This window comes from Acyrthosiphon pisum, chromosome A3, assembly GCF_005508785.2.
Source record: "Acyrthosiphon pisum isolate AL4f chromosome A3, pea_aphid_22Mar2018_4r6ur, whole genome shotgun sequence".
Lineage (NCBI taxonomy): Eukaryota > Metazoa > Arthropoda > Insecta > Hemiptera > Aphididae > Acyrthosiphon > Acyrthosiphon pisum.
In genome coordinates this window covers 6,385,390-6,399,843 of record NC_042496.1, presented here as the reverse complement: position 1 = coordinate 6,399,843, position 14,454 = coordinate 6,385,390, and the positions used below count along the sequence as shown (strand labels likewise).

The 14,454-nt window shown below is 26.8% G+C and overlaps 1 protein-coding gene across 1 annotated transcript; it reads right to left on the bottom strand.

The window, feature by feature from the left end:
- Positions 1–5,654: 5,654 nt before the first annotated feature.
- LOC100570018 (protein takeout) lies at positions 5,655–7,814 on the bottom strand. Its single transcript, XM_003247063.4, has 4 exons — positions 7,549–7,814; positions 6,506–6,892; positions 6,270–6,425; positions 5,655–6,123 (listed from the first exon to the last, which is right to left on the bottom strand). The coding sequence occupies exons 1-4, from the start codon at positions 7,628–7,630 to the stop codon at positions 5,972–5,974; spliced, it is 777 nt and encodes a 258-aa protein (XP_003247111.1). The 5' UTR covers positions 7,631–7,814; the 3' UTR covers positions 5,655–5,971.
- Between the last annotated feature and the right edge of the window lie 6,640 nt (positions 7,815–14,454).

The following is a 14,454-nucleotide window of genomic DNA, read 5'->3' as shown; positions in this document are numbered from 1 at the left end:
TTTAAAATTATTGGTTAGTGCTATAAAAAAAATGAAAACACTACAGATAAAGTCTTTCCCTAGGCGTTGTGAAATTTTGGTAATAATTATACTATAAATACGGAGAGGGAGTAAACTAGTAAAGTTGTCCCACGCATAATAGTTTTTTTCTATGTTGTAAATTTGTAAGATGAAGACAACATGCAATGCTGGTCGCGGGTGTGACGTCCTCATAACTACTGTTGCGTGTATTTGTGACCTATCATTATTATAGTACTATACATTACAGTAGCCACCCATATACCCAACCGTAGAGCTATTATATTTTGTTAAACAAACTTCTATACAATTTAAAATACAAATTTATATTAGTTTTAGCTTTTAGATATTACAATAATACGTGTGTTGTTTTTTTGTGTAAGAGTACACGATTCAAAGTAGAAAATAATGCTACAATATTCAGCTTTAAATGTGATTTTTTATACCAAATTGGATTTAGTTAGTTCTTTTGGGGGGATAAAAATTAAAATTCCAAGTACTTTTTAAATTAATCAGGATATAGATAAACAAATAAAAACAAAAAAAAATGAAGGAACAACACGATTTTTTTATTTTAGTCTTTATTCAAAACAAAAACTAAAACCGTAGATATATGAATTTTCTCAAAATGTTTATATTATAATTTTTTATACATGGTATAATAGCGTCTTAAGCGGGAAATCGTATTATGCGTAGGTACAGCATCCTATTATTATTACGTTGTCAAAATCAGGGGCCTCGTAAAAATGAGCGTATTATTAGGCAGGAAATCGTCTTAAGCAAGAGTGTCTTAAACGGGTTCTACTGTATTATATTGTTTTGTGCTAATTATAGTCAGTTAACGATCTTCGATTTTTTTCTATAAATGTCAATTAAAAATGTTTTGTTTTGTCAAAAAATTTGAAAATTTAATTTAAGGTTTTTCACGAATTCTTATAAGTGGAATTTAAAAAAAATTTGAGCGTAAATCCACAATTATTATAGTTACCTATATCAAGATAATATAAGTTTGGATGAAATTAGATAGTTAAACGAAGAAAAACAATTTCAGTTATTTCGTTGTAATTTAAAAATATATAATATTCGTGGGGAAATAAAACTTTTGTAATACTATTATTATATTTTACTATATGCATTACACGATGACATTTTCAGAATATTTAGATAAGTATTATTATGTTAAGCTTTATGTCGTAAAACACCTACCGTATGTATTACCAACAAAGTAATATAAATTAGTATACTAGCATAATAATTACCATTTACCATTATAAATTAAAAATATATCATGAATTTTAATATAGGTACTTCGTAATATATAGGTTGACAGAAATACAGAATCAATCAAAATCGTTTTTCGTATGGAATAAGTTACCATTGAATTTTATTTTAGCATAATTATTATACATTACAATTTACAATGAGTGACAGTGAGTATTACCTACTTAATGTCGAGGCACACTCGACACGAATCGTGGACATTCCCCCCCCCCCCATTTTTTTTTAAAGTTTATTATTTAATATGCATAGGTACCTATTGTTTATACCTATTGTCTAATATTTTCAAATATTTTCATAAATACCTATAATAAATTATAGATGCATATTTTTGATCAACTGAACTACTTGAATCAAATTCACAAGCAATTATTAAATTGTTAAATATTCAAACTGGTACAGTTTTAAAAATCGGCCAAGTGCGAGTCGGACTCGCGCATGAAGGGTTCCGTACCATCATCAGCTATAAACATGTTGGCAACACTGCTTATATTATATATTCTAGGATTTTTAGTATTTGTTGTTATAGCGGCAACAGAAATACATAATCGGTGAAAATGTCCACTTCCTAACTTTCATGGTTTATGAGATACAGCCTGGTGACAGACGGACGGACGAAAAGCGGAGCCTTAGTAATAGGGTCCCGTTTTACCGTACGGAACCCTAACAAAAAATTTAAAAAAAACGGGTACGTCCCGCGACACACCCGTGTTTTTATAGAAAATGTATCATTTTTATGTCGGAATTTTTAACCATTTTTTTAATTATTATTTATTAATAATAATTATATTTTACTTTACTTTTTACCTACTATTTTTTTTTATATTTTTATTGTTTCATGTAAGTAGTTCAGTTGATCAAACATATACATTTATAATCTATTATATTTATGAGAATAAAAATTATTTTATATATTTTATATTTTATAAAAAAAAAAATCATATTAAATAATAAATAATTTTATATTATTAAATTCAATATTAGTCAATAATTAACTTTTAAAAAAGAGGGGAGGGGGAAATATCCGGGGGGAAATGTACATTTACCACTCGACACCTAGGTACTTATTGTGCAGCAGAGCGGTTACCTATTCCCCCCCCCACCATTTTTTCTTTCCGATTATTTTGAAAAGTACTAAGAATTTTCAAATATTGTTATCTCCCCAAAGTACCAAATAGATCCAATTTGCTATCAGCAACCACATTTGACGTTGAAGAATCGAACAAGACCTAAAGAAAAAATATGTAATACCTATTCATAAGGATCCTCTCCTCAATATTATAATTATACGAACTACAAAGGTATACCTACACATTTATTAATATTATAATTTATTATGGTTAAATTATCAATAAGTCGATCAAATTATCTATTATGTATATAAACACTAGGTACGTCACTACCTATTTGTATTAGTATTAGTTATTAACACAAATGCCGTAACTATTATAATAAGTTAATTTAATTATCAATTTTAAAATAATAATTTTTAATGTTAAAGAAATATTTTATCATGACCATTGATAATTCATCTATTTTGTAGATACAAATACACAATAATCCAATTAATTTCTTAATTATATTTTTAATAACAATAATTATAGACGTTTGTTTAGAATACCTTACAATTACTACAATTACTAGGATATGGTTAAATTAATAAAAGAGTATTAAACCAATTGAATATTTTTATGCATACGTCGGCTATATCTACCAAAAAGTTGATTGCCTAGAAAACGATTATTTTGCTTTCGTTAAATTATAAACTGTGTTTTTTTATTTTGTATAAGATATCCGTATTCCCCGTGAAATTAAAATAAACCTGTTTACTCCCTTAGCGCCCTTGTTACATATTATTATGTTAGACAATTTAATATGGACATAAGATGTTCACCTTCGTTTAAAAAACAAAATGTTAAAGGTAATTTATTGAACATTTAAAACGTTATGTAACCAATTATAATTTATATACCTATAATATATATTGTTCAGTCAAGTAGAATATATAAAATACTATAATGATTAACCTCTCCATTAATATTTATTTTAATATAAAGAATTCACACGGATCATAATTTTATTGTTTTGTACTAATTAATTTAATACTGAAGTTCTACGATGTTTAAATGTATTGGTTTTTGTAATTGCAAACATATAGTTTTGATTTTGAGATATTTACTGAACTAGTAAAAAATAAAAATAATTTAGAATAATCTAATACCTAATTATGTCGCCATTATTTATTTACTGTACCTAACTAATTATACTGGTATTCTTGAATAATATTATTATTAAAAACGACCAGAGCTCTGTAAGAATATACAACCATGGTTGGCCAATCCATTTTGTATGGGTTCGTAAACTGAATAAAATGTATTACTTATATGACTACCTATATTATGTTTAACTGTATTAAAGACTATGTATATATACACTTTATGTATCATAAAAATTTTTATTGAAATATAAAATCAATCTACTCTGTACAAATAAAAATGTGTCAAGACTATTAAATAGAGACCTTGTGTTATAAAAATTACAATATAAATATTAATATATATTTGGTTTGAAATTTATTTTTGCACTTTACATGATAAGAGGCTTATAAATAAAATGTGTATCTCCTATATAGGCTCCACTAGGCTACTTATAGGAAAAATCATTTTAATATTGAGATAATAAACTTAAAACAATATTAATTTATTATCTATGTATAATTTATGTAAAATGTCAATAGGTATATCTAGATTTAATTTATTTATAGCTCCTAATATATATATTATATTGGTAGGTACATGAAACATTTGAAACACTCCAAAAATTAGTCAATAGTCACTTCCTATAACTGATACATATTGGTGAAACAATAAAAACATAGGTATGATGGTTAAATAATAATAATTATACTTGATTTAATTAATTTTGCAGGATATTAAACACTTTTAACCGACTACCGCATGGTTACAACGATAGGTACATACTGCAGAGTTTATAAAAAATAAATTCGTATTTAAAAAAAAAAAGTGGACAAGTGGGTACCGGTACCCTTAATATAGTTAAGTAGTTGTCAAGCATGTTATATTTGAATTCAATGATAAATCATTGTATACGAAAAACGATTCTGAGTGGAGACGTTACGTCAGCATAGCATTTATATTTTAATAGTTAAAAAATTAATACAAATCGAAAATATCTCATGGCTATAAATGGCGTGACTTTTCGCTGAACTTTTTCTTTTTGATATAGGTAGAAAAACTTGTTGAGAACCTTCTAATAAAATAAAATAAGGTCAAATTAAATTTTTAAAAACGTTTTAAGTTCATATTTTTACAACATTGAATATTCACTTGATTTCTCATGTAGCTATTTTCTTAATCACCATATTATTGCAATAACTTTTAGCCTATACAGAGTCGTGATGAAATGTCTCTGAAATACTTACAATCTTTGTGGATAATACTCAATGATAAAACTACATTTAAACATAAATGTACAAATGATCCTGACAACAAAAAAATATAAGATTTAACTTATTATATTTTGGCAACTTGTATTGCATATGAAAGCTGCAGATATCCGCTACACCTCTTGAATGAGCTACCTTCGAATGAGCTATAAGGACAACTAAATGGTCCAAACTCATACCACTGTCACTTGAATGGCCAATTTAACAATCAACAAGCATTAAATTATTATTATTATTATTATTATTATTATATAGGTATTTACCTAAAGAACATGTAGACACACGGGAAAAAAGCCCAGGTTGGACTACTTACTTAAAAACGGGGTATCGAATTTCAAATTAAATAATAAGAAACTTATTATAATATAGGTATTACTGTAAAGGGTCAATTATTAATAACTGTATTGATTATAATAAAAAAAAATATATTTTAATTTTAGTTACATTTATTTACGCTTTTAAGTTGTGATTGGGTTATAGTTTAAGGTTATGGGTTATAGCAAAATTCTAAGTTTATAAAAAACGTATAGCCTGTATAGGTACGTATACACTATACTTATACTTAACCATTAGATATAACAGTTTTATTAAAATATACAATTTCACAATCAGAAGATATTATATGTATGATATCTTCTGATTGTGTATTATTATTAAAATACTTAATAGGTACCGACGTACCGTACATCAACAATATATTATTTAGTGATTAGGGGAATGTAAAATTGTATTTTTTTATAAAATTGTTATAACTAATAGTTAGTAACTGTCATGAATAATGACCTTCACGTTAAACGTTTACTTCTGTTTACTACCTATATAAACAATATAGGTAGTGGTGAATGTTTTTGGTCGGATTTTATAATACAGGAAATAAATTCAACCCAATGTATATATTTTAATAATTATTTTCTTTATTTTGTTTCATATAAATAATATTCAATAATTTAATAAAAACTCTAGGTTTTTCAAATAAATAATAGTACGTCATCAATTAGGTACTGAGACGTGCACATAAGTCGTCGTTTTATAAAAAATAACAACAGGTATCCATAAAGTGTGCGCTTTATGTGAGCATCTCTTTAGCGTCGATCACTTTAGACATTTTTGTAGAGCTACTCAAGCGCTTCCCGACGGAAACAGATATTAAACTTAAAAAACAACATTTTTTGTTAGGAAACATTAACCGTAAAGATCAGACCAAGCTGATTACAAAAGGAATATGTCTGAGTACGCGGTCTTCTGAAATACTTTGTTGACGATATCTTGCGAGATAGCTCCAATCGCTTCTTCGAATGCTGGTTTCAATTCTTCAAGAAGAACTTCCCAGTTTTGGTTCAGGATGGAGTTCATGCTATCGCCTATTGTCCAAACAAAAACAACGGATTTAGTATGGAAAATAAAAAAGTAATATAGTACTCGTCAACCATATTTTGTAAAATAAATTGTATGACAATATACTTATTGAGTAGAATATAATATACTTGAATTAGTGTGAAGAACATACCTAATTGTTTGTTTCCATTGAAAAGGTTTTCCAACTTGACATTCAGATTTTTGACGCTAGCCACCTTCAGGTTGACTTTCTTGATTTGAACGAAGGTCTTACCGTTCTTCTCGAATGGAGTACCGGACATTTCTTCCAATTCCAAAACGGGTTCGTCTACGGAAAACATAGGTGTCGTTAAGAAAAAATCACCATCATATCATATTAAATATTATAATAATAAGTTAAAAACTTACTTAAGACAATGGAACACGGTCCGTTTCCGGTGATCGGCAAAACGAGCACCTTGCCGTTGACCGTGTATTGTCCAGTGATCTCGAGTGGCTTTGTGAAGCTAATCTTGCCGCTCGTCTTGAAGTTGTCCACGTCGACTTTCAAGGCATCGACCACTGCGCTGGTCAAACCCATGATTTTGACGTCCTTTAACTTCAAGTCAATACTGACAGCTTTGCTAGAGCCCTTTCCGTGTTCGATTTCCAATGACGGTAACTCGAACGGTTCGATGGCCGGAATCCTCAATTTCGGGTATCCTTCGGCCAAATCCGGAATAACTGATTGGATGGAGGTCTTCAAACATCTGTCAAGGTTTGGATCACTTTTCTTGCATAGATTGAAAGCTATTTCTGTAAAGAAATAATTATAAGAATATTAGATAAACATTAGTTTAATAATACAATTATATAACACTCAACCATCGTACTAAGTCGAAATTATTGATTTGATTGACGTTGAAATTATTCAGAGTTTAAAACAATTTTAAACGTTCTGCATAAATATTTTGTACAAAATAAAAACTACCTATCCAAAATAAAATTATGCATTGAAAATTACATTTTTGTAATAAATTATAAAACTTTTTTTTTTCAATCATTTATGAAACAATTTTGTTTTACCTAAACAATTTAAAATATAAGTATATGAAACTGAAAGAAATTATAACATTAAAATTATATAATGCTCGGTTTTTTTTGTTCTGATAGTATATAAATTATAAAATATATTTGTATAGAAGTTTTTAATTAATTAGCCAGGCAAACATTATAGGCAACTTAATTAACGTTTACATTTTTGAAATGAGTAAATTAAGTGTTTATTTTGCGTTAGTTTAAAATAATTCTTAGTTCAATTTTTAAAGAATAAAAATATGAAATAACTTAAGAAATAGGTACTCGATGAAAAATCATGATTTATAAATATATAATCATTTTATAAGACATTATAATAAAAAATATTACTAATCAAATGAAATCTTACAAATATTGTAGTTATGATTACTTACGCTTTTTCGGTGTGGGTGCAGCTGTTACAGATGCAACGACGGCCAAAAATAAAGCAGAAACGATCAGCAACGATTTTGCCATTTTTAAATTGGAAATATTTAGATTGTATTATAGAAAATAAAAAAATTCCAAACGAAATCGATATCGGATCGTTAAAGTGCTAATTATATTTTGGATTATTTGTAAGTTTTGAAAAAACTAAGGAAATACTTAATTCCAAAGTTACTTCTAAAACTGAAACCGTCGAAAATGTGATGCCGCAGCCCTGTGTTCGGATACCTTTTATACTCGCCCGGCTGTTCATGTTGACCTCCCCGGAACTAGTTGAAGACACACCCATGGACGCCTATAATATGTGCCTTACAGGTTTTACTGGTGGGCAATGTTATCACATATTATTCGTTGGCAGTGGTGTAATTAGGAATTTGTCCTGGGGGGGATATACATTTTTTTACATATAAAATATTAAATTTTCAAGTACATTAGTGACTACATAATATAATATTATATAATATTATGAAGGCTCATCCCTTCTTAATTACGCCCCTGTTCGTAAGTACATTTTCCAAAATTTTAAATACAAATTTGAAATCACCTAAACTTCTAAATTTAACATTTTTAGGTGAAATAAATTTTATTTATCAATTTAATATGACATTATATCACATATACTTTCATATCAATTTATTATACATAATAGTCATTGTTACACTGTTATATCATCACGTAAGATCATTTAATATTCGTTGATTTTAAATTATAACAATATTATTTTCATAATTTATTTACCAAAAGCATTATGTGCATATTGTAGATTTATATACCAAAGGCAAATCTTTAATAGATCGTATTTCGATTTATATTTTTATATTAAAGGTATATTCATTATTTATAGCAAACATATAAGTATAATCATTAAACATATATTCTAATATTATATTGATGGAGGTAATACGCCGTACAGGTATATTTGATACCTACTAAATATATTTAATCCAGTGGCATACAAATGGCATACAATGGGCAATGATCATAGTTGGCATTATTAAATTAATTTAGTATCGTTTATTGTAGATTTTATGAACTGAAGCTATTAACGTATTGGTTTTGACATGATATGTGCTTTTTGTGTCTGACGTTACTTTTTGAAGTAACAGGGAGTCAAAAGAACTAACTTCCCAACATTACATGAATATTTACACAACATTAGTTTTTGATCAAATCGATATTATTATTTTTTTCAAAAATTGAATAACTGTAGAGACTTACCATTAAACTGTAAATATAATACTTATGTCCTATACAGTATAATTTTCAAAATAATTTTGCTCTTTTTGATTTATACACCTATATTAATTATTACTTCATACAAATTGATACCAAAAATATTTTAATGAAAATGTATTTTTACAGCAGTCAAAAAACTCAAAAATGAATAGTAATATTTTTTTGTTATTGTTCATCATAAGTCGTTTTTACGGTAATTTAAAAATATCGAAAGTACTTATATTGTAGGGACAATATTTTTATTTTAATTTAGAGGTAATATTTTGAATTAATTGGATACTATCTAATTACAATAATATATAATATAATTAACAATATTATAATTATTACATAATAAATAGGTACTATTATTTATTAACCATACTACTGATATTAATATGTTGTTAACTTGTAAAATATAATTTATACAGTGACCTATAATTAAATAACGAGGTACACTCAAAATATACTAAACATGTATAGTGACAGCGGAGTGACTTACTTGGGCTTTTAAAATTTTGTTTCTTTTTCAAAGCGTTTAAATCATTATTTACGTACTATTTACATACTTACCATCTACTATTGGTTAGTATTGGTATATATTATGAATAAAATGCTATGTAGAATATTAGGTTAAGTTGAGTATATATCAAGTTTATTTTCTATATAATTGTTGCAGCTCATCTCTCAATGTAATCCGAGATGATATCATCATAATATTGAAGTATTTCTATTTAGTTGTATGCATTATTTATTTTTTATTTCAGCATAATTCAATAACATTATAATTGAATTATAATTTATATACCTACTATATAATAAGAGCTGATACGTATATTGTAGATACTAATGTCCAATAGGTAATTATTGATCTTAGCTCGTATCTAGTAGGTAATAAGGTATACGGAGCTCCTAGTCAAATATAATTAGTTTATAATAATTATTATACTTATACAATTGAAAAGTTTAGTTAATTCTCTAATTATAAAGTATTGATTAAATTGTATTAGCATTAATACATCAATATTCCTTAATTATTTATATTTACACATATTTGACCATGATACTACATTGTAGTCAGTATAGTGTATAGTGTATTGATATTACAAATTGATTTATATTGGTATCATTTTCACGGTCAATTTGTTAAATAATTTGAAATCAATGATATAAAATAATTGTACTGGTATACCAGGATAAACGATTCTGAGCGAAGCAGCCTGTCAGTACTCAGTCTATAAGTAGGTACCTAATAGGTAGTTAATGATATTATTGTAATTACAATAATTTATTTTACAATTAGACATTAGTATTATAGCAGGTAAAATTAATTTATGTCAAAATTGCATTTTATAATATCATTGTGATACTATTGTGTCATACTTACTCGGCTGCTCTAAAAGTTTCAAGTACTCAAATATTATTATAATAATAAAAATAATATTATTATTTTTAAATTACATAAAAATAACTAAAATCATTATTCTTGGTATAAATATGTAATTTCGTTCAATTTTGAACTTAAAATAACTATAAAAAAGATTGTGTTAACATATTTTCTAGATTTTTTGGTAACAGAATGCACTACTTTTTTAAAACCTTGTATTAGATTTTCAATCCTTGTTTATAAAAATTAAAATTTTTATACATTTTAACAACAAAATAATTTGTAAATTTTCAATTTGATAAATGTTGTCAATATTTTAACTTTAAATGCTTATCAATAAAATTTTGCTTATGTATTTTTAATATTTTTAAACTGTTATAGAAACATTGCGTGAAGAGCCTTGTAAAATGTTATCAAGTATAGAAAATGTCAAATGATAAAATAAACATTTGGTGTAAATTTCAAGTATCTACATTTATTCGTCATCGAATTACAATAAATTAAGAAAATCGTTCCATGAGAAATCGAGTGAATATCCAATGTTGTAAAAATAAAAATTTTAAACGCTCATAAATATTTTATATAGGTACCTAACTTTCCGGTAGACAAAGATAAAAAATTAGATAAACTTATGAACAATCTTGTATTCAATTTTCAAATCTTAGATATAAAAAGAAAATTTTTATATATATTTTTAACTCAAAATAATTTGCAAATCTTCGTGATTTTCACGAATTTTGTAAAAATACTAACTTCAGACACACATACAAAATTACTGTGGATTAGAAAATTATTTGTAGAATAAAAACATATTATAATATATTATGTGTTGTATGATATTCTATGTACATTAAAATAGAATGTTTTATAACAAGAAACATTGGATGTTGTTATGTTAATATAAGTCACATATGACGATTAAATTATCTTCCTTATTGTATAATCACAATTACTAATTAGTATTCTGAAATTAAATCTATGTACAAAAAATTATCATTATTAATTCCCCACTTATACAATTTTGAATTTACATTGCCAGCAACAACTATTTTAAAACGATATTTTAGAATTCTAAACCTTAATATTCACGAGGCTTAAACCTTGAAAATAATATTACATGATATAATCTTTCTCGAAGACCAAATTACGACCACGTCAAAATCAATGTAAGTATATATAATTAGTAATTACGATACCTAGTACCGCATTTCTGTATTTCATATGTAAATTTGCCTCGCTGAGACCGTTTTATATTGGCCTCCCCGTAAATGATCAAAACATAAGAAAAAATATATTTGGATTATCTCAATTACTTTACCCATTATCACTCGTCGAGTCACATATCATGATCAATGGTCATAGGTGGAAATCTGGGGGGCTTGAGGGGACTAAGCCTTTTAGAAGTTTGATGTACAGGTCTATAGGCCTGCTTAGCCCCCCAAAATTATAAAGTGACTAAATATAGGTACAATAATTTATTGTTTCAATTGTAAAATTCATTTTCAATAACACTGTTAAATTAAAAGGCAATACAAAAAAATATTTTGTGCTAAAAATTAAATTAAACTCGTTCGATTTTACAAACTTATTATCATTACTTGGAACAATCATAATTATAAATGTAGTATTAATAACTACCATTGGTTGTTTTAGCAGTCATCCGTGTCGCGTCGCTCGTTGTTTCGATGTCAGTGAAATTATGCAATGATATAATGATTTTTTTTTAACTAACTATGATTTATAAAGGTTTTTATTGTCAATATCTACAAAATTGGTAGTCGCCTTAATCAATAAATTTTAAGTATTTTTGTTTTTCGCCGCATATCGCATTGAGTGCTTAAAGTTAGGCTATACAAATTTTATAATTATGTCTAAAAAAATTATTATTGCGAGCGGTTCTAGTATACAGTAGGTATAGTGGCTATAATATAATGCTCAGTCCCTACAGTAACATCACCAAATTTCCGCTTATGATCAAGAGTTATTTCATCTTCATTCGTCATCACCCGTCAAAATAACACGAAGTTTTTCAAAGATCCAATTTCTATTTATATTGAAATCGAAACCGTATCATAATATAAACCAGTATCCGTGCATTACCTTGCACTTGTATTGCACAAACTACTATAGGTACATACTTTCACACTATAGGAAGTAAGAAAAACTACTTTATAATCACGCGAGTGCGATGGATATGGTGTGCAGCTGATGATCTTCAAACAATCAAGAACCCGGGGTGTCGTTCTTTCTTCTGTCCTTTGGGTAGTAGCAACCATCAGGGTGTATAACTATTAAAATGTTTGAAGTTCAAAGTTCAAACACATATATATCTGTTTAGGTACTCTCTAATTTATTAAAGCTAAAGGTTTGAATTCACAAGGTTCTGCATAGAAATAGCATAAGTAATTCTTACTTCCCCTAAAACTTTAATAAAACAAAAAATAGAATGGACATAATTTTATGTTTATATGTCAATGAAATTAAATATTTAAACTATAAGAATATCGATTTAAAGAATACGAATGTTGGCTATTCTGTTGTAATTCAAAAAATAATATTGGTGCCTTAAAATGCTTACAAAATATATTATTACATTTTACTAGATACGCAATGACATTTCAAAATATGTCAATCAATTTTCAGCTGTTGCTTAAACCGTATTACCAGGGGTTGACTGGCTTTTTTTTTGTTCATGGTGTGAAATTAATTTGATCCCGTACATTTATTTTATACTTACAAAAATTAGGAATGTGTGAAACTTTACAATAAGAGTTAAATTTAAGAAATGGCTTAATAGTGGTAATCGAGGACTGCATCATAAATACGAATAGGGTCCCGGGGTGCTACATGGCTTAAATTATGCTGGGCCATTCCACCCCTGTGTATTACTAATAATAAAATAAATTACTAGTAATTACTAGTATGATATAATATGATAAAATAATATGATAAAATATACTTAATAATATAGACTGAAAAAACACCTTCGGCAAATTCCACTCATAATCGTTTTTCGTATGCAACAATTTATCACCGAATTCAAATTTTATACATCTATTACAACGACCTATTCAACGATAAGGTACATTCAACTACTACTGTAATACAGCATAGCCCTTACTTACTATTTAGAATTTATAAACGAAAAAACTGTTCTCAAAGGCAGACTGGCCCAAGCAAAAATAGTTCATTAGGCAAAATCAAATTTAGCTGCCCCTAAAATGATAATATTTTCACTTTTTTTTTAAATTCCACACCACTACTAAAGTGCCGTTCTAGGCTGGCACACCTATACTTTGAGCCGGCCTTGTTTATAAGCCACAACGTGTTTCATATAGGTAGGTGTTTATACTTATGTATTATACACTATTCCAAACAGTTAAGCCAGAATACCATTGTACCAGTATAATAATTCAGATAATATCCGTGTGAGTATTCATAATTTAGATTTAAAAAAGTTGGGTAAGTGGGTAACGCTTTGTTGTATACTAGGTATTTAGGTGTCAAGAAAGACTCAGTAATGGATATGTTAAATTTGAATTTAATGATACGAAATCGTTGTATACGAAAAACAGTTTTTAGCGAAGACAGTTTGTCAGCCTATATTATACTAAATATATTTTATGATATTATTGTTATTGAAATAATTTATTCAACTATTAATAGTAATACAGTAGTTTAAATTAACTTTTTCCGAAAATATTGCATTTAAAATTTTCATATTGTGTATAGTATATAAATATATAATATATAGGTACTCATATACTTTAAAAGTTTCAAGTACCGTGAATAATATTTTTAAATTATATTGAAATTAATAAAATTGTAATTGTTTTCTTAAATATCTAATTTAGTCCAAGTTTAAATTGAAATATCTATAAAATTGTGCATTTGTATTTTTGAGATTTTTTGTTCCTATATGAATTAGAGTAACCTTCTGTTAAATTTTATCGTCCCAGATAAAATTTTTTATCAACATTTTTAGAAATACAAGTAAAATGTACTAAAATTACAAATGTCTTTAGGTAAATAGCTCAAAAAAAAAATAATATTTTGAAAATTACAGTCAATAGAAAATATACTACCTAATATAAATATTCGTTGTATATTTTAAGTTATCAAGAGAAATCCTAAGTTTACGGATAAATATCAAATTTCGAAAATGTTGAACTTCAAGCGACCATAAAGAATAATCGTTAAATCAAGATAAACTTATGAAGAATCTTACATTAAATTTTCAAATCTTAGATAT